Consider the following 22,455-nt stretch of genomic DNA (forward strand, 5'->3'; position numbering starts at 1 on the left):
CCCCCTGGCAGACAGCGCAGCGGAAGCACTCATCGTGCCACTCACCTCCTAGTGCCCGGATGTATTGTCCAATTACAGCAGTCTTGCACTTTTTACATTTAGGTGCCCTTCTTTCCGTCCGCTTCGTCTGACAATTGATGCACCACGCGTAACCGTCCTTCTCAATGTGTGTCATGCCCTTCTCGAATGGGTCGCCACACTCAGCGCAGAAGAAATGACCATAGTGCCAATGCTCGCCAAGTGCGACGACATGCTCGCCAAGAATAGGTGTTTTGCAATGCTTGCATCTGGGCGCGTATAGCTCGTGCCAATCGAGGTGACAGAAGAAGCGAAGTCGCTCATCGCCGTCGTCAGCCACGGTCATTCCCGGTGTCTCGTCTAGTATCTCGCCATTTGCTCTGCGTCTGATTCTGTCTAGGCGGTCTCTGCGATGAACTTCTGGTTCGGGGCTAATCTCCAAAGCCTCGAGGCCAGTGCCACAAGCAAAACAACTGAAGCACTGGGGATGAAAGCGTTCTGATAACCCAGCCAAAGAGACAAATCTGCCTTCGATAGGGAATCCACATTCGTGGCACAGTGTCGTAGACCGATTGCCCGCCCCAGGGGCAGGCGACCAATGACGTTGGGGGCGCTGGAATGGCCGTGTTCTGGAAGATGCTGTCTTAGGGTCAGGAAGTGGCCGCGGTAGGGGGTTTGCAGTATTGTCATCAGGGGTGACTATGATCGGTACACCTGGAGTGTTTCGAGGCGATTCGTCGGCCACTTCAATACTTATGGACGGCACTGCCGGGATCCCGCGTGCTTTGTCCGATGGGGAATCTTCCGGCGCCACCACGATAGAAGGAACCTCCACCGGTTGATTCTTTTGGCTCGCGGCTCTCGATGTGTTGTTGCTGAAAGCCGATCCTGGCCTAGCATCAGTTCTCTCGTCCGGAGCCTTCCAGTTCGAGTCGAAGCTTACAATCGGCCGTCCAGGCCGATCACTGACGGCTGTGGGTGTAGGCAGTTTCGCGCTACGATCCTTCAGCTTCATACTTGTAGCCCCGCGAATATCGTCGCCGCGAATTTCGACGCCGTTCTTCTTGGGCACCGTATCATCCACCATAGGCTTCACAAATGAAGTGTTGGTCGTGTATTGCGGGTTGCGCGACTGTGACGGCGGGTTTCGGTGTATATCAACATTGCACCTGGGCTTCCATGGTGCTACACGATCCGCTGGTGGTCCTGCTGCAAAGCGAACTTGACCCTGGGGATTTTTTGGCTTGTCCACCAGGGGCAAGTCTGGAGTCGTGTCTGATTCCGGCTTGGAATTCTTTTGTCGAATGGCGCCTTCGGGTTCTTCCCATATCTGATCACCTGAAAATGGCCTCTCAACTTCGCCACTAATGTTTCGTTTCATGCTGCTACGACGGCGACCTGAAAACGCATGCCCAGGGGTGGAACGGCCGGCACCAGATGGATCTGATACCCCCGAGTCTAAGGAAGGTCGCTCGGGGCTTCGGCCCTCTCTTCCAAAGCTGTCACGCGACAGTGCTAGAGATGGCCGGCTTCGACGAGAATACCCGTCGCTGTCGGTAGAACTACCAGACACCGACCTTGAAGTATCCCTGGCCAGGCCGGAGGGGACAACTTCGTTGCCATACCTACCCACACTTGCCGTACGAGCGTGGGCATAGCTATCCCTTCTGAGATGGGGCTTGTATCGGTAAGGGGCGTTTGGGTCTGGAGGACGGACTCCATTTTGGTGTTGCCAGACAAGCTCTGATGCTTCGTCCAGAGCAGCACTATGTATCCGAGTTTCTTCATCCTGTAAGCTGGCGACATCATCCAGTGAACTAGCACCGCAATCCTTGCCGCTAAGAACATCATCCCTGATGCGCATGTCGTCCATGGCTTGGCGAAGTGACACAGCCTCTTCTTTTTCCATCCATCGCTGTCCTCGTTCTATATAGGTTGCTGTGGGTACAACCTCCGAAGGCTTCAAAGGTGTTGTAGAGCGTTGAGGGTAGTAGTCGCGCCCCGAGATATTAGACATGGAGTAGCGGGAGGAGAAGCTGGCGTTCGCAGAAAGTGGATTTGGTCGCAAGGGCACATCGGCAGAACTCGGGCTGGACAATACAGGGCTTTCGGGGCGAGGCAGAGGTTCAGAGACGCTGTGTTCATAGGAAGGCCGTTTAGATCTCGTACTGGATGCAGGAGGCTGGGGTCTAGCACCGCCGGGACGCGCGACTCGGTTCGTTCTGAGGTTGGCCAAGTAGGCGGCTAGAGTGCGACTTAGCAATGTAATGGAAAACGGCACTCTTCTAAATTCGTCTCTTACCAAATTGATCATTATTCATGTAACTTGGTGACGGAGGGGTCACTTTTCTTGACCTCTCGGTGCTCCTTCTGCGATGCATGATGGATTCGGTTTGCAGCGAGTACGATGGATGCCCAGCAGTGCGTGAGTTGTATCGGTTGTTGATGTGAACTAGAAGGTGTAGAATTCATACGATGAAATGCGGTGCTTGCTATTAATGTATGGATGCTGGCTATGACTATGTTCAGGGAATATGCGAATCGCCCTCGTTTGGGGAGGTCGATTGAAGATGTTGAAGTTATAGCTGGGCCATGTGGTCGGCGCTGGTTGGTTGTCGGGGCAACGGTGACTCCAGATTTTGTGGGTGCCGAACATCCCCAAGGCTTAAGTTGTCTTCCCAATTATCGGGGCCCTGGTGCCGTCGTCCGGGGACACATCCGGTACTTATCCAACGTCACGTCCCCCAAGGCCCAGGGCCTAGATTTATGAGCAGCCCCTGAAAGCCCCACATTAGCAGCCTTCGCCTATGAGGTACCTTACCCAGCTCCGGTCAACATAGTTACCTAAGGTACCCGTGTAAGTACTTAAGTAGTAGACCAAATTCCTAAACCGAGTTACGAAGTGAACATGTACATACTGCTCCGTAGCAAGGTTGGAAAAGAGCGTAAATCGAGGCCACGATGCGGACAATCCCGTCACGTCCGTCAATCTATGCCGACTAGGTTGAGTTGTTGAAATATACCCTATATCCCGTCCAGTCAATGTTTAGATGATTTTAACTTAGAATTGGTATCTTCTGTTACAGGCACAGAGGGGGTTGAGACACGGCGTACGCATGTCAATGTGTGTTGTTCTCGTCAAGGTCAAGTTTGACATGGCCATCAACAACACTAAATTCGTAGCGCTAGGCCCGCCAACCCATTTTTATGGGGGCTTTGGTTCCCATCCCAAAGCTCGGCGAATTGAGGACGCCGTCTTCTGTGAAAAGTAATATTTTACACCTCAGTGCGGTTTCAAAACGTAGATATGAGAGAGTGCATAAACAAGCAAATCTCATGCCCGCCAAACACTCAAGCGTGCCTTGCTTTATTCACCTTTCCTGCCTTCCTGCCTTGTTTGCCCATGCAATCGGGCTCGTGTGGCAGTGATACTGTAAATGGGTCCGTTGTTAGGGTGCATGAAGTCCCATCCCTGGCCTTTCAGGGCTTTGCGCATAGCAGTTTATTTATTGACAATCTCCTGGCATATGTGCAATTCATCACACACGCCCGCCGCCCATTGATGTGTATCAATCATCGTAAATATATCTCCATATAATAATGCCTTTCTTACTTGTACATAGTTGGATTTTCAAAGTGTGACGCCGCAAGTTTGGTAAAAATACACAGATGTAAACGTTTAGCGAGCAAGCAATATCCAAAGTGAAATCCTGTTTCAGTCTCTAAATCCATCACTACGGCAATGCTGGCGCCAGACTGTAAGATGGCGTCCGAAAGGCTACCATCTCAACTCCCCGGGCCGTGTGTCCTTTTCCTTGCCTTCAGTTCCCTGGGCCCGACCCTGGCCGTCCTTACTGTTTCCATTTACAGTTTGCCCATTGTCGAAGCCTAGATTTTTGAAATCATCCTTGGCCATGAGATTTCTGCGATTTGCGGCATCATCAATAAGGGTATTGCCCAATGTAAAAGAACTGTCACCATGTGCTGAATCGACTTACCTATCCATGCGGCATGCTAAGTATGATTTGGCCAGGTCACGGCATTGCGCATCGTTCACACCGCGCACTTTCTTGATACATTCGAGATAGCTCGCTATAACATACTTGCATTCGCCTAATCCGCAGCGTTAGCAGGCCGAAGAATTGCCGGAGGCAAGTGTGCCTGTGGCTGACTGTTCGGGATGACTCGTTCGACTCACCATCATGGTCAAGAGGGAAACTGCCGCGCTGGGGGCTGAGGGAACATGGGAAAGGTAAGGTTAGCCTGGATAGTCGATTGACAAGTCCAGTCGGTCAGGATTATGGGGTTGTTACGTACGGTATCGGTTTGGCGTTGGCCTGTCTGGCACCGGGTCCGCCAAGTTGACTCATGATATCTGCAGGGTGATAATTCGGAGAGAGAGAGAGGTGTCTAGCCAAGGCTGGGGTGTGATGATCAGCTGTGGTGATGCGAAAGAATTGCCGTCTTTGTTTGAGTGAGTCGTACGAGCCCCTCCAATATGCCAAGGAGGGTAAAGGTTCTTAAGGAACAGAACTTTGATAATAGCTGAGACACTCAGTATAAATTGCCCGTAGGTGATTCAGCCCGCTGGCAGTCACTTTGCAATGGGTGATGATTCGTGCTGGGTTGCGACGGCCGCTGTTCAGAGAAGCAGACAGCAAGTCAATAAGGAGGCGAATACTTTGGAAATAATTCGGCTAATCAGAGTTACGTATTCCGCCGCAGGGTAGAGAGGCGTGGAATGATGCCGCGTAGTTTTTCGGTCAAAATAATTAGAATTAACCAGAAGCCTAAGGACACAATGCAATTCTTATATTGAGCATCTGCACATTGGACGATTGGATTATTTCCTCTCGGCTACTTCTGCATGAGACGTTTTCGTTGTTGAGACATGCCTGAGCATCCAGGTCCGCTCACCTGGGCAAAGTTCCCAGATAGGTAACACTGGGGCGGATAGACTGGGCCTCTGAGACCACTTGGTTGGTGCAGGCCGGCCAGGAATATCCGGAAGCCGAGAGGGCACATGGATTGGATGAGTGAAAGGGCATTGAGGTAATTAAGGCACCTAGGTACTCACTCAAGGTCGCTGTTTTCTTTTGGTGACCCAGCTGACCTAAGCAGCATGGCACTCAGGTGCTTTGCCTCAATGGTGAGGTATCCAGAGGGAGGTGCTCTGTGTAAGTGCCCTGTGCAAGATACGTACGTACCAGTATTGCGCCCCCGTGGACCTCTGCCGTAACCCAAGGTAGGTATCCATACCCACATTTAGCACCAAGCACCAGCAGCATTACGTCCCTTGCCCGAACTTTCCCTGCGCATGCGGCTTGTGGATCGCGCATGAATTCTTGAAATTGGACGACACGCGCAGCAACATCGACTTTGAAATATCGATTCGAACCTCCCCAATTCATCCAGTCTGAAGGGGTCTTGCGTCGTCCTCGTGCTTCCTTCATTGCCTGCACCAGTTTGGAGGCATCCGAGTTACCCCCCCCCCCCCCCCCCCCCCCCCCCCCCCCCCAAACGAGCCGCGCCTGCTCCCTTCGCCTGCCTTGTTTTGCGTCGCTTTGCGGTGCTCTGTCCATCGCTTTTCGCCATCCCGAGAGCTTCCACTACTCGCCTCCTCGAATCCTGGTTGGGCATTTTCAACCAGCGTGCCGAGCATCTCGTCTTGACTCTCGGGAACAAAAATCACGAACCAAACACCTGGGAACCTCTGACGAGCGTGACCCATCAATATGGCGTCCTTGGGAGACGACCTTCTCGGCACTGTCAACAAGTTGCAAGACCTTGTCTTCAACACCATCGGCAGCGACTCGCTCGATCTTCCCCAGATTGTACGTCGTCTCATCCTGGAGCACGGGCTGCCTGGAAGTCCAGTCACTGATATCTCTACAGGTCGTTGTCGGCTCTCAGTCTGCTGGAAAATCCTCTGTTCTCGAAAACATTGTCGGCCGCGACTTCCTACCCCGCGGAAGCGGCATCGTCACCAGACGACCCCTGATCTTGCAGCTGATCAACGTACCCGAGGACGAGGACGCCTCCGACCCTCTGGCAGACCCCTACAAGTCTCCTGACGTTGCCAGACGATCAGAATGGGCAGAATTCCACCATATTCCAAACCGTCGCTTTAACGACTTCTCCGATGTGAAGCGTGAGATTGAGAACGAAACCTCGCGCGTGGCGGGCAACAATAAGGGTATTAACAGGCAATCCATCAACCTCAAGATCTACTCACCGCATGTGCTCAATTTAACGCTCGTCGATCTTCCTGGACTCACAAAGGTACGTCACACACATCCTTTTTGTTCTCCGCACCCAGTACCAAGCACTTGATCGTCCCTGACCTATGACACTAGGTTCCTATTGGCGACCAGCCTACAGACATCGAGAAACAAACCCGCAACCTGATCTCCGAGTACATCGCCAAACCGAACAGCATTATCCTCGCCGTGTCTCCCGCCAATGTTGATATCGTGAACTCGGAGGCTCTGAAGCTCGCTCGACATGTCGATCCGTTGGGAAGAAGGACAATTGGTGTGCTTACCAAGGTGGATCTCATGGATCATGGCACAAATGCGCTGGATATCTTGTCTGGTCGTGTTTATCCATTGAAATTGGGCTTCATCGGCGTAGTCAACCGCTCGCAACAAGACATCCAGGGCAACAAACCCATGGAAGAAGCCCTCAAGGCCGAATCCGACTTTTTTAAACACCACCCCGCCTACCGCAACATCGCTAACCGATGCGGTACTCACTACTTGGCCAAGACGTTGAACACGACCCTCATGGCTCATATCCGCGAACGCATGCCCGACATCAAAGCGCGTCTTAACACTCTTATGGGACAGACTCAACAAGAACTGGCAAGCTATGGCGACATGCACTTCAGCGGCAAGGAACACCGTGGGTCCCTCATTCTGCAACAGATGACACGCTTTGCCACATCCTTCATATCTTCCATCGACGGTACTTCGACTGAAATATCCACAAAGGAGTTGTGCGGTGGCGCGCGCATATACTACATCTTCAACTCAGTCTTCGGCAGCTCACTCGAGTCAATTGACCCAACTTCGAATCTTTCGGCACTGGACATTCGAACAGCTATTCGCAACTCGACTGGCCCCCGTCCAAGTCTGTTTGTGCCAGAGATGGCCTTTGATCTTCTCGTCAAGCCCCAGATCAAGCTTCTTGAAATCCCTAGTCAGCGATGCGTCGAGCTTGTCTACGAAGAACTCATCAAGATATGCCACACGTGCGGCTCGACCGAGCTGTCTCGCTTTCCCAGATTGCAGGCTAAGCTGATCGAAGTTGTATCGGATCTTTTGCGTGAGCGCTTGGGCCCTACCTCAGGTTACGTTGAGTCTTTGATTTCGATCCAACGCGCGTATATCAATACAAACCATCCCAATTTCTTGGGCGCTGCTGCCGCCATGAGCCATGTTGTCAGCAACAAGCAAGAGAGGGAACGAAGGCGCCTCATTCAAGAAGAAAGAGAAAAGAGGGAGAAGAGGCGGCTCAAAGAACTGGGAACTAACGGCACCGAGGCACCTGAAGAGGAGGAAGATTCGACTGTTACTGAAAAGGCTGACTCTATTGCTCTTCGGAAACAAGCAAGCAAGGGAGCGCGAAGCCTATCCCCGGGTGTTCGGGAAAACGGCACCACGGGTTTGAACGCGGCTCTCAACGGTGCAAGGTCAGCTTCTCCGTCAAGATTTAACGGACAGGGTCTTGGCGGCGCGCGTGAATCTTTTTTGACCTACTTCTTTGGCAAAGATGGCGCCTCTCCCATCGGGGCAGGTCAGGGCATCTCCCCTTCGCCGAACTCCTCTATCGCTCGTCACGTCAGTCAAAGCTCCGAACCGACATTTTCACAGAGCATTCGGCGACCTGAAGACAAGGTAGCTCTGCGCACACCGGTGCAGTCTTCAATCCGCGACAACGAGCTAGATTTCAGCAAATCCACGCAATCTGTAGACTATGGATCCCTGTTCGTAAGTTTGCCCCTCCATTGCTAACAGCTTGATAATGGAATCTAACCTCATCTGCAGGGTACGCCTAGCGGTGAGCCAGCCATGACAGAGCGGGAAGCAATGGAGACGGAACTGATCCGAGCGCTCATCTCCTCTTACTTCAACATTGTGCGCGAATCTATTGCAGACCAAGTCCCCAAGGCAGTTATGCACCTGTTGGTGAACCACTGCAAGGATGTAGTCCAAAACCGACTCGTCAGCGAGTTGTACAAGGAAACACTCTTTGAGGAATTACTTTACGAAGATGACGGTGTCAAGAAGGAGCGAGAGAAGTGCGAGAAGTTGCTGCAAACGTACAGGGAGGCGGCCAAGATCATTGGTGAGGTGTTATAGATACGTGTTGGAATGAAAACCCAGACCTTGGCGAAACGGGCGCCCCTTGTTTTCATTAGTCCTTCTCTGTCACAAACACTCTTCATATCTCAAAAGTATCCGTCAGGCGGCCAAGGCGAGGTCTAGATCTGGGGCGTTTCAATGGACAAGACCCAGGAATGTCTTTAGGATCAATGGTGCCGCAATTGGTCCTTCCCCTCTCATCCAGGGTTTCTGGCTCCTCTGCTGTACCTCATAGTCGCGTACGTGTTTAATACAAGAGCCTCAACTTTATACATACTAAAACAGAGCCCCTGGTGTGTACCTGGATGCCTTGTCTTGTAGCCACAACAATCATCTCTTTAACATTTGTCTCAAACGCATCAATCGTACGCACAAAAGCGAATCTAAACGTGGTCCTCTGTATTCAAATACTGGTAGTATACATGCACTTTGAGATGTGCTCAAGCAACAATGCCAACGCACGACCAGGTCGGGTTGGAACCCTTCTTGCAGGAGAGAAGCGCCAGGCGACTATGTAGTTCCAGTTCACCTTGTACCTCCGCCCGCGAAGGCTGCGCTGCTCAATACCCAAAATCCCTTCCGGCACCAAGGCTTGGGACATGAACTGGGTTCCTTGGGTCATATTCTTCATAGAACGGTAAATCATTCCTTGCCCTAGGCGGCACTGCCGACGGTTCCTGCATTCGTGTAGGAGCCGGTCGCAGGTCGGAGTTGACAGACGATTCATGAATGGCGCCGAAGGACGGCGCGTAGGCTTGGTCCAGTTGTATGCAACGGTCGTCATCATACAGCACGCGAGATGGCTCGAGTTGACGCATTATTGGCCGCCGAACGACATACTCTCCCTCGACGTCTCTAACGTGAACAATTTCATATGCTTCTTCATACTGCACCGCCGAGGTACGCACTTCTTCAGCATAAGGGTGCGCTGCCTCTCGACGGTCACTGATACGGCCCAAAGGTTGACTCGCCATTGGATTCTGAATGTAAGCCGCCTTGTAAGTGTTGCTGAGGCGCTGGGTTCTGTAGGATTCTTGGGGTTGCCGAATGAGGCGTTGTTGGTGGGCATCATTGACATATTCGACACCTTGCCGACGTCCGTGATAGGCGCCTGGACGGGGTTCGTGTGCGGCGGCTCCCCGCGCTTGACGGCCAGAGTTCTGGACTGATGGTTTGATATCCTGCAGCTGCCCAGGCCCATCGCGGTCCTCGGCAAGGTGTGACTCTAAGGCTGCAGTTAGACTGAAGTCGTCAGACTCATTTGGTGGTTGACCTGCAGAGACCGGATTGAAAACACCCGCAGAGCGAGTGTTCTTGGTTGTACCGTCCAGTGGAACTAGACGTCTATTTTGTGGTATCATCTGATCCCCCCCAAGAACGGGGTAAGGCCCAACTGATTCCGCTCGAGTAGGCGTTCGAAACACCATAGTTTCCCCCTCTGCGCAGTATCTGTCATCCCGCTCAGGCCATGATTCAGTGAGAACCGAGCTATATGCTTGAGACTGCCTGTGAACAAAGTGGCGATCCTCATCCGCCAACCTTGAAGGACGACCCGAGAGACCATCACCCTCTGGATAATCACTCGCATAGTGAATTTTGCCACGGGGTTTGACGAATGCTGCTGAATGGGAGCCCCGGGTGTTTGTACGGTGAAAGTCAGATTGGAGAGGATCAAAATGCTGGCTTGAATCGCGTTCCTGGAAAGAGCTGGAAGATGACCCAGGAGTAGTTGTTATCACCTGTTCCTCAAAACCATGGACAGGTAGTTTCATTTGAACATCCTGACCTTTTTTGGCGCTGAATGTGTCCCGGGTATTACTGAGCTTTGGCCATTCTGACCGCACATCACCAAACCCGCCTGTCTGGGCCACATGGGAGTATAGATCTTGTTTAGGGAACCGTTTTTGATACCCGGGCGTTGGCGTAGCGGTTAGAGTCCATGCTGCCTGTGAGCGGTGAGAAGCCTTGCCTGATTTATTGAAAACCCAGGGTACAGCTTCGCTGATAAGATTGAATTTGTGGCCTTTATAGCCAAGAATCGCTCTGAGATCGGGAACCTCGGACGGTTCTGGTAGCAGTACCATGTCTTGCGTCCAGTCCATGTCTGGTTGGCCCTGAGATTCAACCTGCTGGAAACCAGGGTGACAGTTCTCGAAGTGATTGACAAGCTGTGGAAGTGAGAAGCTTTTTCGGCCCGAGTTGACGTATGGGCCCAGGCCCAGTGTACATGCTTTACACATGAGTCCATTGATGTTGCGGACCGGACGCATCTCTTTATTATTCGACAACCCATCGTTGAACATTCGGAGAGATGGTGTCTCGGAAAACTTGAATCGAAACCGTTTCACCAGGTGGTAGATTGTGACATAAATCCTCAAGGGTCCGGGCAAGTCCCTTACACTGGAAATCGTGTTCCAAATATCTCTTGCGCTTCGGGCAAGATCCTCCGATTGAACGCGGTAGGAAACAAATGGCGCCCCTTGAGGCGTAGAGCATGGTGGTTCAGGATAACTCTGAACTGAAGCAGAATTGTGCTCATGTTGTCCAATATAAGGCGGCCCTGGCACGCTTGGAAGATACTCTAGAGGGCCAGGATGATACGGACCGAAGGCAGCGGGTGCGGGAGGGTATGGTTGAGAGGCGCTGTTCGTCCCATAGGTAGGCGTTAGGTACGGGGTAGATATAGTGGCACTATTTGCATGGTAAGGTAGCGACGGAGCGTATGGATCAGCATATTGGGAAATATAGGATGGCGGCACATGACCAGTTGGAAAGTGGTATGAAGGAGGTGCAGGAGGCATGTTTCCGCTGTGATAAAATCCATCGTAGCCGTGGTAGGGTAAGGGCCCTGCCAGGTGATTCTGCTGACGGCTCAATGGTCCTTGGTGAGAGGGTTTGGTTGGCCGAGGGTTGGGCTTGAATAGTGGTTGCTCTGGCCATTCAGCCCGCCAATGAACAACCACATTGCCGAGGCTCAGAGACTTAGTATGCTTCGCGGCATAGTGCTGGATCACACCCTCGAAACCATAGAACCTATTGTTGTCGCATCCATTGCATAAAAATATATCTTTTCGGTAAGATTCGGTATGTTGTTTGACCTTCATGTCAAACACCCATTTCATATTCTCGAGTGTAAGCTTCTGCGTGAAGGGTCCTTCTGGCGGGTCTTCAGGTGGTTGTTGACCGGCCACTATGGCAGCTGTGGCATCTTGAGCCACGTCAGCGTAAAATTTGGCCCGTACGGAGAGTAGAACTTCTGCTGCAAAGCATGGACAACTCTCCTTGTTGACTTTGCGGCCTTTCCCCCAACTATTTCGAATGATATCATCGGCATACTTGGCCATCCGCGCGCGAACCGGCCCTTGAATATCGTCCCAGTCTTTGTCCGAGACTTCTTTCGGCACCCGGCTATTCATCTCAAGGCTGGATGTTTGAGGACCCGGAAAGCCATCGTTTCCCTTCTTCTCAGCATCCGGTCTCTGAGCAAGCAGCCTCGGCTTCAGCAAATTCCATGCGTTGTCATCCAAAAGTGCAGTTATTTGAATCGCTGCCTGGAAGGAAGGCATATGAGCCAGGAGATTGGGCGGTAATGGGGGGTCAATCAGCATAGCTCGTCGTTCAATATCGGCGCGCCGCAATGCCTTCAGTGCCGCTGCCTCTTCGCGAGTTCTCTCGGGGCGGTTCTGAAATTCATGACTTCGGTCGGTATCCGCCGGCGAGCCCAACTGGCTAGCTATGTTCGACGCTATGAGCGGTTGTGCTTCAGGTACCGTGATTGGCGGTGGTGCGCCATTTTGGCGATCTTGAAAGGTGGCTATGATTGAGGGACCTGAAGAAACTCGCACTGAAGCTCGCAAGGTTGAGTCTGGGGCTTGCGCCGAGTCATTCAATATCCCGCTCGGTTGGAGCTGCAAGGGTTTGGACATCTGAACTAGACCGCCAGTGACAGCCCACTTCTCCCATCGTGAGACATCGCTCCTTAGCTCCCTGCCTCGAACATCCAAACCCTTGAGCCATTCGTCGACTGCTGCTACTCCGAGTTGCTGGGCAGCCTGGAGCTCTTCCTTTGCGGCCGCAATACTTGGAACCCAGTACAACTTAGTTGTTTCGGGTCTGTTGGAATTTGCGTAGTTATCAATAACGATTGGAGGCACGGCATGGAGTTCGTTTGTCATGAATATGTAGGTAAGAGCGGGGATAAGTGATGAAGGTGATGTCGATGAAAGGAGCAGGTCGATTTCCTGAATAGTTGGTTAGCTTAGGGAGGAGGTTTGCTATGGACCTCGAGCCAAACCGACCTTTATAGAGTCTCTCAGCAAACAGTGACCACAGCAAGCGACACCAAATGCGAAGATGGCCGCGAGGCCATCAGTTCCGGGTCCCAAGTGCCAGGGATCATCAGGACTTTCTTGTCGTTGGTGACTTGTTTTGACAACTCCACAACGCTGGCAAATGTTGGAACAACAGAGACGCCACATGTCCAGCTCACTTCTGCCTCTCAATGGAGCGGGCATTTTGGGCCAATGCAATCTCCTCGACAACTGCCAAATTGTGTCGGGCTTAAGCGGCTTTATGCAACTTGTGGACCCCAAAACGGGAATATGGCTGTTGAAAGATGATTGAGAGTTGAGATAAATGTTGAAGAGTTTGTTGACTCGCAACAAAATACCCAAGGCCCTAGTTGGGGTGAAAGTGAAAACTCGGTGCCATATCTCGCAAGAAAGAAGGGCTTTGTCACGAGGCAGCTGAGACGACTGTTCTTCACCTGCCTCAAGCTTCCGTTTCTTGGATACGGTTTGATTGTGTCCGGAATCCTCAGCGCCCAAAGGGCTGTCAATAGTCTTTCGTTTCTGGCTCTTAATTGAACAGTCCTGTAGATCTGAAATGGCCTGGGGAGCAACCTCAATGCCAGAGAGGCCATTGTGCATTGAGTCAAGACGCTTCTCATGGTCTGAGAAATCCATGGGTTCCATCAAGACACCGTCTGAGGACGATGAATCTCGCGATGGTGAAGCCTTCATGTCGTAGTCAGGGCTGCTACGGCGGGTGAACCGTTTAGAGAGATCCATCGTTCCTGTTACCATGAACGAGATGCCCAACTGAACAAAAAATAGGCAGGGGAAGGAAGACGAGCTATATTGCCAATAGCAACAGTGAGGTGCTGGGGGTAGAATTGGGACTAGAAGAAAACGGGAGAGCATGAACACTTGTCAAGGTAAGGTAGAGTGGTTGAAGATTTGACAACGACCTCAGCTAAGTTCGCTGCATCAGTTGCCAGGCATATGAAAGACGTCTGCTAAGTCTTCGCTGTAGCCTTACAGCTGTAAGGAATTGGAGATGAGTGGACGCAACGGCATACTGCAAGGAGATGCTCTCGGGCAGTCTGGGGGATGGTCAAGGGCAGGGGACGAAATAACACCAACGCCTGCAGCTCTTCTCCGAGGAACACCGGATGCAGCTGTACCATGTGGGATTTTGGTTGTGGTCGGATAGGCCAGAAAAAGGGTGGGACAATGGAAGAGAAAGCAATGGCACGCAGCCTCGGCTTGGTTGCGCCGTCAAAGGCAGATGTGGCATGCGAAGGAAAGGTAAGGTAGGTAGGTGATAGAGTTACTCTTGATTAACGGCTGCCGTCGTGAGCTTTTCGGGGGGCTACGGCGCGTCTCCCATGGGTGGAGATGGACGCTTACCTCAGCCAGCGTAAGTTCTTCGGCGACCAATTAACACTGTGCAACTGGCTACAGGGACGCTCACTGTGTTGGGATGACTACTACTCGGGCAAGATAAATAAAACTGTCAAGCTAAACAATTCGATCTCACAATGGTACATAGTTATCCACTTCGTTATAGGCACACGATGTTGTTTCACTGATAAGAATTGCCATGCGACATTCAGTAACATTCCGAGCATAATGCTACGCTGACGTGTAAAGGCGGCATTGCCCCATCCGGTCGCTTCGACAAGGCCTTCCATCTTGGATCTGGACAGCCCGTCGACATCAAACTAGTGGATGAACTTAGAGCGAAGCCCCTTACTCTCCTGTTGTGCCCACCCCAACATACATCCGGAGCGATGTAGTAACGGACGTCTGATAAAAGAACAACCTCAAAAGTCCAGGGCGGGCAGTATTGTCTATAGGGCTAGAGAAATACAATCGACGTACCAAATCAAACAGATTGCAGTCAATGTCCCTCAACCCCCTTGAGCAGACGAGCTCGTGTGTATGGGTACTCGGCAAAACTTCTTAGACGGTTAGCCTCAGCCGCTGCCAGGAGAACCAGTTTTCAAGCATCTCATCTTCTCATTTAGTTCTCTTTTCCAAGGAACCCTCCGCAAGCATTGCTAAACTCAAGCAAGGCAGCCTGCTCCTGCGTGACCATTGTGCTTGTCAGTCAAAATCGATTGAACGGAAAAGGCACTCGGCCAGAAGCTTCCACCTACCTCTTGCGGCATAGATGCGGGCCCGTCGGAACTGGGCATTAGGCTCGATGGCTTATCTCTTGGAGTGTTCAGCTGATCTTGGCGAAGCGGAAAATGTGCTGCGTCTTCCGCTCCCACTTGATTCATCTCTCTGGCGGACCCTCTTCCTGCCGTGTTTGTTTTGACCTTCGTCGTCAGTTTTTCTGCTGCGCCCCTCATCAGCTGGCGAGCGAGAAACGCTACTGCCGCGACGACCTCTAGGGCCGTTTCGCGACTTTGAATTTACACGGCCGCGATGCACTTGGCGTTCAGGACTCCGGCTACGGGATTTAGAACTCCTCGGTGATGCGGTACCTGAAGCTCTACTGCGAGATCGCCTCCCGAGGTCTGGCGAACGGCTTCGAGACGAAGAATACCTACGCCGCTTCGTCGCTGTCCGTCTGTGTGGTGATGGTGATGGTGATGGGGCCGATAGGCTGCGTGATGACCTCCGTTTTCGTCCTGAGCCGCGATGGCCAGCTTCGGTTCTTCTTGGTGACCTAGACCGACTTCGCACAGGCCTATGGCTGGATGTGCTGCGATCTCGCCGAGGACGTCGAGAGGGCGCGGACGGTGAGCTACGACTCGCCTCACGCTTGCGTTCCGCGCTTCGACTACGGGAAGTAGACCGCGAAGAGGCGGACCCTGAGGAAGGCGAGCGTGTAGCACCGCGTCGATGACCGGAGCCTCTACCGCCAGACCCGCGATCTTTCGGGATATAGCTGTCTCGCTGGGATCCACGGAAAGAGCCTCTGTCTCTGTGGTCGCGATATCTCGGCGCAGGGGAGCGTGACCTGGTTCCACCAAATCGCGCTCCGTGTCTACCTCGCTGGTCGTAGTCCCTGTCACCTCGACGACCACGCCATGTATCTCCCCCACGGCCACGGCCGCGATCACCACGATCACGGTCTCTCACCCTATGAACTTCTTGTTCGCGCCTCTCGGCGTCTTCGCGTCGGCGCCGGGCTTCGTCTGCTGCACGATCGGCCTCCATCTAGCCCATGTCAGGTTCTATCTCCGGCGTATGGGTCGAAGCCACTATTCATACCTTTTCCTGTATCAATTCCAACTTCTTGGCCTCGAGGAGCTCTTTGGGCACGCCTTGTGGGCTCGTTTGTGCACTCAAACATAGTTTCCATAGCTCCTTGCAGAATGGTGCGGTATCCTTGTCCAAAAATCCCGTGAGTTGTATCTGCAGAGACTTGATATCCGGCTACAGAAAAGTTAGCAACAGGTAGAAGAAATGGGCTCAACAGGGAACAAACTGACATATCGGGGGCCTTCGATCAAGTTGAAGCAGAGCTCAATGACAACATCGTCCTCGCTGCCCAGGATATCAGAGATCTTGCTGGCTATCCACCTGGAGAGAAGCTAGTTAGCAGCTAAATAGCAACGAGGAGGTGGGCAAGGCTGACTTTTTCATTACCTGAAGGTTGACCTTTTGCATGTCAACCTTCTGATTGAATTCCGGCGGGAACTTGGTGGACTTGAGCAACTTTGCGTCGACACCAGTCGCCATGATTGGCAATGTGCCTTTAGGCGAAGCGGGAGAAAGAGGACCAAGGGAGCAGAGAAAAGGAGAGGTTGTGACGTCGATCTGTAAACTCCCAGGCAAGTGGAAGCTGGATGGAAATGGAGCTGGAGCTGGAGCCGAAGTTGCGTCAGAACGCGTCGGGCTCCAGGGCACATGGTGCCTCAGGTACCAGCTAGTTCCAGTGAAAGAAGGTACGTTGCGCTCCTCTGGATTCTGTGTATGAGAGGGGTTAGTCAGCGGGCTAGACGTACCTTGGATGCTAAAGTCCCCAAATGCACTGGAACTGCCCGCATGAGAGTACTGTATTGGGGTGGCAAGAAGACCCTGGCGCCTACCTGCCTCGAGGTGCTTTCCCCTGACCAAGTACCTACCAGCCTTACCAGCCTATTCATGGCCTTGCGGAGCCTGCCGTCAGCACTCATTCTACCTAACAGCGCGGGGGCCATGTTTGACATCCTTCATTCTCCAGGTACAGCACCCAACGTCCACCTCGGCTAGGTGAAATTTCAAATAAAACTATCAAGGACAGCTCGAACTGAGCGGAGAGCACAACTCACTGTTTCCAGACTGAGGTTTTCATCGGCGCTTTCTCTGACTACCATGGGATTGCCGCTTAGGATGAATAACATACACGCCCCGACGGTGCCCTCGGGCCCAACAAGCAATGCTACGACCAATGGCCAGCTAGGCCTCCTTACCTTCGCTGAGCTCCAAAGAAAGAAAGATGATATGGAGGCTGAACTGAAAGCACTGGGTGCTGTTCTTGATTCTGTGCGTCCATTTCAACCCCCCCTAACTAGTCAGATGAACCCAAGATGGATATTTAGCTGACTTGCTGGGCAGCATGGGGCCGACATGAGTACCTCTCTTACAACTCGGGACGGCTTCCCAAGGGCAGATATTGATGTTGCTCAAGGTACCTTGACTTTTTTTGGGTTGCAAGACAGTGTCGAGGCGCTAACTGGGCATGGCAGTGCGTACTACTAGAGCTCGCATAATCCATTTACGGAATGATTATAAGGGTATTATGGCTATAATTGAGAAGCATCTCCATGAACACTTTGCCGGGTTGCAAGACGACGATATTCCTGGAGTCTCACTTCCCGAGAGAAGCGTCAACCTCCTGATGAACCATTCCGCATCTCGGCCGCTAGATGAACCATTCGCCAAGGTCAACAGTGTAGTCCCGGGGAGTCCGGCAGAGAGCGCCGGCCTGAAGTCGGAAGACGAGATCCGCAATTTCGGTTATGTCAACCGCTCAAACCACGACAATCTCAAGAAAGTAGCTGAGTGTGTTCAAGGAAATGAAGGTGTAAGCCAGCCGTCCACGTACTATAACATTGACAGCGCGACTGCATGAAATACTGACAGTTTGCAAGCATCCGGTCTTGGTTCGAGTATCGCGTCCCGTTCCAGGTGCGCGGCAGGAATTGCAACTCAATTTAACGCCAACACGCAACTGGGGCGGAAGAGGTCTACTGGGTTGTCATATCCTGCCATTGTGAGCGTGCCAGTCCGGCAAACTGGGTTTTGACACGAACTGGAACACACATCCTGTACAATACACACATCCCCCAATCTTTGAGTCACAGTAATGAACACGTCCATTCCATATAACTGACAGGTGACGCTCAGTCAACCTCAATACACCCCTGCTAATACTCGTATTTGCAAGATGGGAGTCCCTGATGATCTATTGCCTAGCAGCTCCACTCAGTAGTAAAGCGAGACCCAAGAGATAGATCTGGCTGAGTTGCTCGGGTACGCTAGCATAAACGTGCCTTGTTGTAAGGTTGCGATGCCATCCATGGGACGAGCTATTAGGCAGATATAGCTTCTGCCTACAAATAACAGGCCGATAGGGGGCCAGCATTGATAGGCCGATTACAAAGCAAAGCGCAAGAAAATACCCAAAGTAGAACAAAGGTAATCGAAATCGCCCACCCAACGAGCCCAACGTAAATCAAGCCAAATCAGTCGAGCCGTTTATGCAAGTTTACTGGGCCTGTTAGCAGAAAACCCAAGCGCCTCAATTACTGCAGATTTGGGCGCGAGGGAGGCAAATTTTGAAGAGTGAATAGTTAGGTTTCATTAGGTCGCAAGCCAAGGAAGGAAGATATCTACCTAGTATACAAGTGAAGGCAATAATCATGAACCTGGAGACAGATAACGTGACAGTCCACCTCGTCAGTGACAGACCGCCGATGGACCCAGTGAATTTTTTCTTGGTTTCCGTAAGGGGTATAGCGGCGACTGGGATTCCTCTGACTTGCGTTGCCGCCTGCTGGCTGGTAGCCTGAGTGCTGTGGAGTGTGGTCACCTCCGTTCTGTCCGTGTTTTTTTTTTTTTTTGCCAGTGTCCCGTCTTCCTACGTCCAGAATAGGGACCCCGCTATGACGAGACGGCACTGCACGTGACAGGCGCCTGGCCCAATCGTGCCTACCTGACTCCGTTGGCCTGCCTGACTGAATTTTTCGCTTAAGAAGTACGGCTTCCTTGCAAGCTCCCCGCCATCCTCAAAAACAACAGCCCCCCAAAGTCGATCAGTCGGTGACGATTTCCACACGTCAAACGTCTGCAGCCCATTTCGCTGTCTCTCTACGGTACGTCTTGCCTGCTCATTGTCGTCTCCGACGGCTTCTCTCGCGTTCTTTGACGAGTTCTGAACATTCTCACCTAAACTGTTTGTTTTGCGCCAGTTGCTAACCCCTCGATCAGCCCCGCTTGTTTATATCAAACTCGCACCGAGCCTACTCTTCCACCGATCGCGAATATGGCTGCCGCTCAGCAGACTCCCACCTTCAAGCTCGTTCTTGTCGGCGATGGTGGTACTGGAAAGGCGAGTACTAAACTTCTATTGGTCGCCTATGATTCTTATCGGGGATGCGCCGTGGTCAGCGGCGTCTTCCGATCTTGTCATCCTCGTCCTTCTCACTGCCTCCGCTCGATTCCTATTTACGATCGTTGCTGACTGTATGCAATGCTACAGACCACCTTCGTCAAGCGCCATTTGACTGGTGAGTTCGAGAAGAAGTACATGGCCACTCTCGGTGTCGAGGTTCACCCCTTGGGCTTCACCACGGTAAGTGTTTGCAAATTTGGGGTTGCCCCGCCCTGCGGCTTTCCGCCCTTCTAATGTCTTGTGAAGAACTTCGGCCAGATCCAGTTCGATGTCTGGGATACCGCCGGACAAGAGAAGTTTGGCGGTCTCCGTGATGGTTACTACATCAACGGCCAGTGCGGAATCATCATGTTCGACGTCACTTCCCGTATCACCTATAAGAATGTCCCCAACTGGCACCGTACGTAAAACCTATTGGATCGACGCGCCTCGATCCCACGGCCCATGCCCCGTCTGAATAGCATAGCTGACCCAAGGCATTACAGGTGACCTCGTCCGCGTTTGCGAGAACATTCCCATCGTCCTCTGCGGTAACAAGGTCGATGTGAAGGAGCGCAAGGTGAAGGCCAAGACCATCACCTTCCACCGCAAGAAGAACCTCCAGTACTACGACATTTCTGCCAAGTCCAACTACAACTTCGAGAAGCCCTTCCTTTGGCTTGCACGCAAGCTCGTTGGCAACCCTGCCTTGGTGAGTAAATCTAAATCTTATGCTGGTTATGGTGTCAGGACTATCTAGTATTAACTGTAACATAGGAATTCGTTGCCGCGCCAGCTCTTGCTCCCCCTACGGCCCAGGTCGACGAGCAGCTCCTCGAGAAGTACCGCCAAGAGATGGCCGAAGCCGCCTCCATGCCTCTGCCAGGCGAAGCATCGGACGACGACTTGTAAACATGGAGACGAAACTTGGACCATTGGCCAATGGCGTGGGTGACGGGGCATTATGAACCGGAATTCTCTGGCGCAGACCGGCAATCACTGGTCATAGCCATCATGGCAGAAGACGGCACGCCCGGTTCATTTGGTAGACTCGGAGCTGGGTGGGGGAAGGGGTTACACTTTGCTGCTAGACAGCCAGCATACTTTGAGTAGTTTGACGCCTTACAAGATGAATAACTGAGTCCTTACACCAACCATGGTGTCTCGTGACACCCGTCTCCCGCTCTCTACTTTGTGTGTGCGAGCCATAGCAGACAGCGCGATGCACTTAATTAGATAGCAATTCAATGATTAGCTAGGCACTAAATGCAGAAGACGAATGGCTTTGCCTGCAGCATGATTCGTAGGTGTGGGCAGGATGATGGAAGTGTTGATAAACAGGGTGTTGCCGATGGGGACGAGCTACGTCATGTTTTGACTTGGAACGGCAGTCAGCCCCCGGTAAAGTTCCTAACAAGCGGCTCCGAATGCCAATTGGGCCCTTGATCTCCAGATTGAGGCAGAGAAGGTTCTTCCAACAGGATGGGCTTCGGTGAGGCCAAAGTCACCAATATGCATGGAGATGGAAACGAGGACGAGGTGGCCACGCTGGCACAAAGTGACTGACTTGATTAAGCATAGCATATTAGGTCGCGGCGCATAACAATGGAACACTTGCACAAACAGGGCCATTTCCAGCCAGGGGCTCACCAAAATACATGCGGGTTATACCCGTAGTATAATTTCTATTCCATGAAGTACATTAACGGAACGATGCGGCTGAGCTCAAGATGGAGACGAGAGTATCGGTATCACGGTCCCAACCTCTTCTTGGAGCCCGGTGCTCCACCTGGGGCGGATTGGCCATGCACCGAGACGCGCTTTTCGAAAGCGGGAAGACTCAAGTCTGGGGATGAGGGACCCAGAAAACATGAAGGCGCAACATGAGCATAATCGGGGGGTCAGCGGCGCCGACGCGTCTTGGGGATCAACTTATGACAGGGTTTGAAAGTGCTTAATGTGCAGAGTGCCTAGGATGGGATGCATGCAAGTGCAAGCCGGATTCGACATTCAGTTCGCATTTCAATCAGGATCCATGCCATTCCCTCCCGTTCGCACTTGCACATGCATTTATTTGCATTTAATTTACATTTGCACTTGTGCTCGTTCCTTTGGAAGATCCGTACAGCGTCTTACCCTGGTCGCAACACGCTGGAGGCATCCTGGGGTCGGGTTTCAGGGGTATATACGCGATTTGCACATCGCGTCTTGCAAGCAGCAAAGAGCCGGGAGCGCAATGTTGTCCAAGTTGTGCTGGATGCTGCACTGCAATGATGAAAATTTAAAAGTTATGGCAGTAGTAGACATGGAGGTCTTGGTTCACAGCGGATCAGTTTTGGGTCACTTGTGTGCTTCCCAATAGCATTCAATGCGTGTTTACTATACACACGGGACTGGTTAGCCAATTGTCAAAGCCTTGTCAAACATAAACATTCAATACCAGCGACTTGCCCTCCAAAGGTCGTCAAGGTACAACTCATATGTCATGGAGAAGTAGGGCAATCGTACTTTGAAGTCGGTTCAAGGACGCGGCGCATTTGGGCGAGGTGTAGCCCCTGGAGACCAGTGGTAGACTGTTTTTTGTTTTATTTCCTAATTGAAAACAGACACGCGACTTGACTGGTCTGAGCCTTTTTGGGCGAGAACTACGCTATACGTATGTATACCTCATCGAATGACTGAAGGTGGTAGATTTGCTAGCCTTAAAGCGTAAAGTACGCAATTCCCTCACAGTATGGGTGATTAAATGCCCAACACATCATCACTTGTAAACTCTACATCCTGCCTTGGCTTGCCCTGCCTTTGGACGAACATCGCGTAATAGAGAAGCACCCAGGCAAGGAAGGTACTGCGACTTTTCATTGCCCAGATATACAGTGGGCCGTAGGGGCCCGTGCCGCGGTCGCGCTGTGGTGGTACAACGGGGGTTAGGGGGGCACTCGCAACTTAGCGTGTAAGTGCCTTGCCTAGTTGGGTTCCAGACGCGCTGCGTTCAACACCAAATGTACCGCAACAGACTGTACCGTACCTCACCGCACCACACCTAATTACGAATAACCGCGCCGCCTCGTGTCTCGACGCTCTACTTCCCCACCTCGCTCGTTCCTGGATCCTCTCTTCGTCATTCTTCCTCCTTTCCTCACGACTCCTCTACCTCCGAGTATCTCGACCTGGAGGTTTTTTATTTGGGGTGTTT

General features: G+C 52.1%; 6 protein-coding genes across 6 annotated transcripts; 3 read left to right on the forward strand and 3 right to left on the reverse strand.

Moving 5' to 3' along the window:
• Nucleotides 1-771: 771 nt before the first annotated feature.
• Nucleotides 772-2,399, reverse strand: EsH8_I_000660 (uncharacterized protein; the record flags this gene model as incomplete). The annotated part of the gene is made up of 3 exons (XM_083268073.1): nucleotides 772-906; nucleotides 962-2,262; nucleotides 2,321-2,399. The coding sequence occupies 3 exons, from the start codon at nucleotides 2,397-2,399 to the stop codon at nucleotides 772-774; spliced, it is 1,515 nt and encodes a 504-aa protein (XP_083118511.1).
• A 1,397-nt stretch (nucleotides 2,400-3,796) lies between these two features.
• On the reverse strand, nucleotides 3,797-4,388 carry EsH8_I_000661 (uncharacterized protein; the record flags this gene model as incomplete). The annotated part of the gene is made up of 4 exons (XM_083268074.1): nucleotides 3,797-3,941; nucleotides 4,017-4,131; nucleotides 4,217-4,251; nucleotides 4,336-4,388. 4 exons carry the CDS (start codon nucleotides 4,386-4,388, stop codon nucleotides 3,797-3,799), a joined length of 348 nt encoding a protein of 115 aa, XP_083118512.1.
• A 1,365-nt stretch (nucleotides 4,389-5,753) lies between these two features.
• On the forward strand, nucleotides 5,754-8,381 carry EsH8_I_000662 (dynamin-related GTPase DNM1; the record flags this gene model as incomplete). The annotated part of the gene is made up of 4 exons (XM_083268075.1): nucleotides 5,754-5,852; nucleotides 5,914-6,300; nucleotides 6,375-8,009; nucleotides 8,067-8,381. 4 exons carry the CDS (start codon nucleotides 5,754-5,756, stop codon nucleotides 8,379-8,381), a joined length of 2,436 nt encoding a protein of 811 aa, XP_083118513.1.
• Nucleotides 8,382-14,878: 6,497 nt separating this feature from the next.
• On the reverse strand, nucleotides 14,879-16,363 carry EsH8_I_000663 (PWI domain-containing protein; the record flags this gene model as incomplete). Its single annotated transcript, XM_083268076.1, has 4 exons — nucleotides 14,879-15,838; nucleotides 15,893-16,057; nucleotides 16,114-16,204; nucleotides 16,260-16,363. The coding sequence occupies 4 exons, from the start codon at nucleotides 16,361-16,363 to the stop codon at nucleotides 14,879-14,881; spliced, it is 1,320 nt and encodes a 439-aa protein (XP_083118514.1).
• Nucleotides 16,364-16,978: 615 nt separating this feature from the next.
• Nucleotides 16,979-17,883, forward strand: EsH8_I_000664 (uncharacterized protein; the record flags this gene model as incomplete). The annotated part of the gene is made up of 4 exons (XM_083268077.1): nucleotides 16,979-17,149; nucleotides 17,222-17,294; nucleotides 17,353-17,690; nucleotides 17,758-17,883. 4 exons carry the CDS (start codon nucleotides 16,979-16,981, stop codon nucleotides 17,881-17,883), a joined length of 708 nt encoding a protein of 235 aa, XP_083118515.1.
• Nucleotides 17,884-19,151: 1,268 nt separating this feature from the next.
• On the forward strand, nucleotides 19,152-20,171 carry EsH8_I_000665 (ras family-domain-containing protein; the record flags this gene model as incomplete). Its single annotated transcript, XM_083268078.1, has 5 exons — nucleotides 19,152-19,217; nucleotides 19,368-19,460; nucleotides 19,527-19,680; nucleotides 19,766-19,971; nucleotides 20,037-20,171. The coding sequence occupies 5 exons, from the start codon at nucleotides 19,152-19,154 to the stop codon at nucleotides 20,169-20,171; spliced, it is 654 nt and encodes a 217-aa protein (XP_083118516.1).
• Nucleotides 20,172-22,455: the final 2,284 nt, after the last annotated feature.

The sequence above is a fragment of the Colletotrichum jinshuiense genome, chromosome 1, assembly GCF_051148585.1.
Source record: "Colletotrichum jinshuiense chromosome 1, complete sequence".
Lineage (NCBI taxonomy): Eukaryota > Fungi > Ascomycota > Sordariomycetes > Glomerellales > Glomerellaceae > Colletotrichum > Colletotrichum jinshuiense.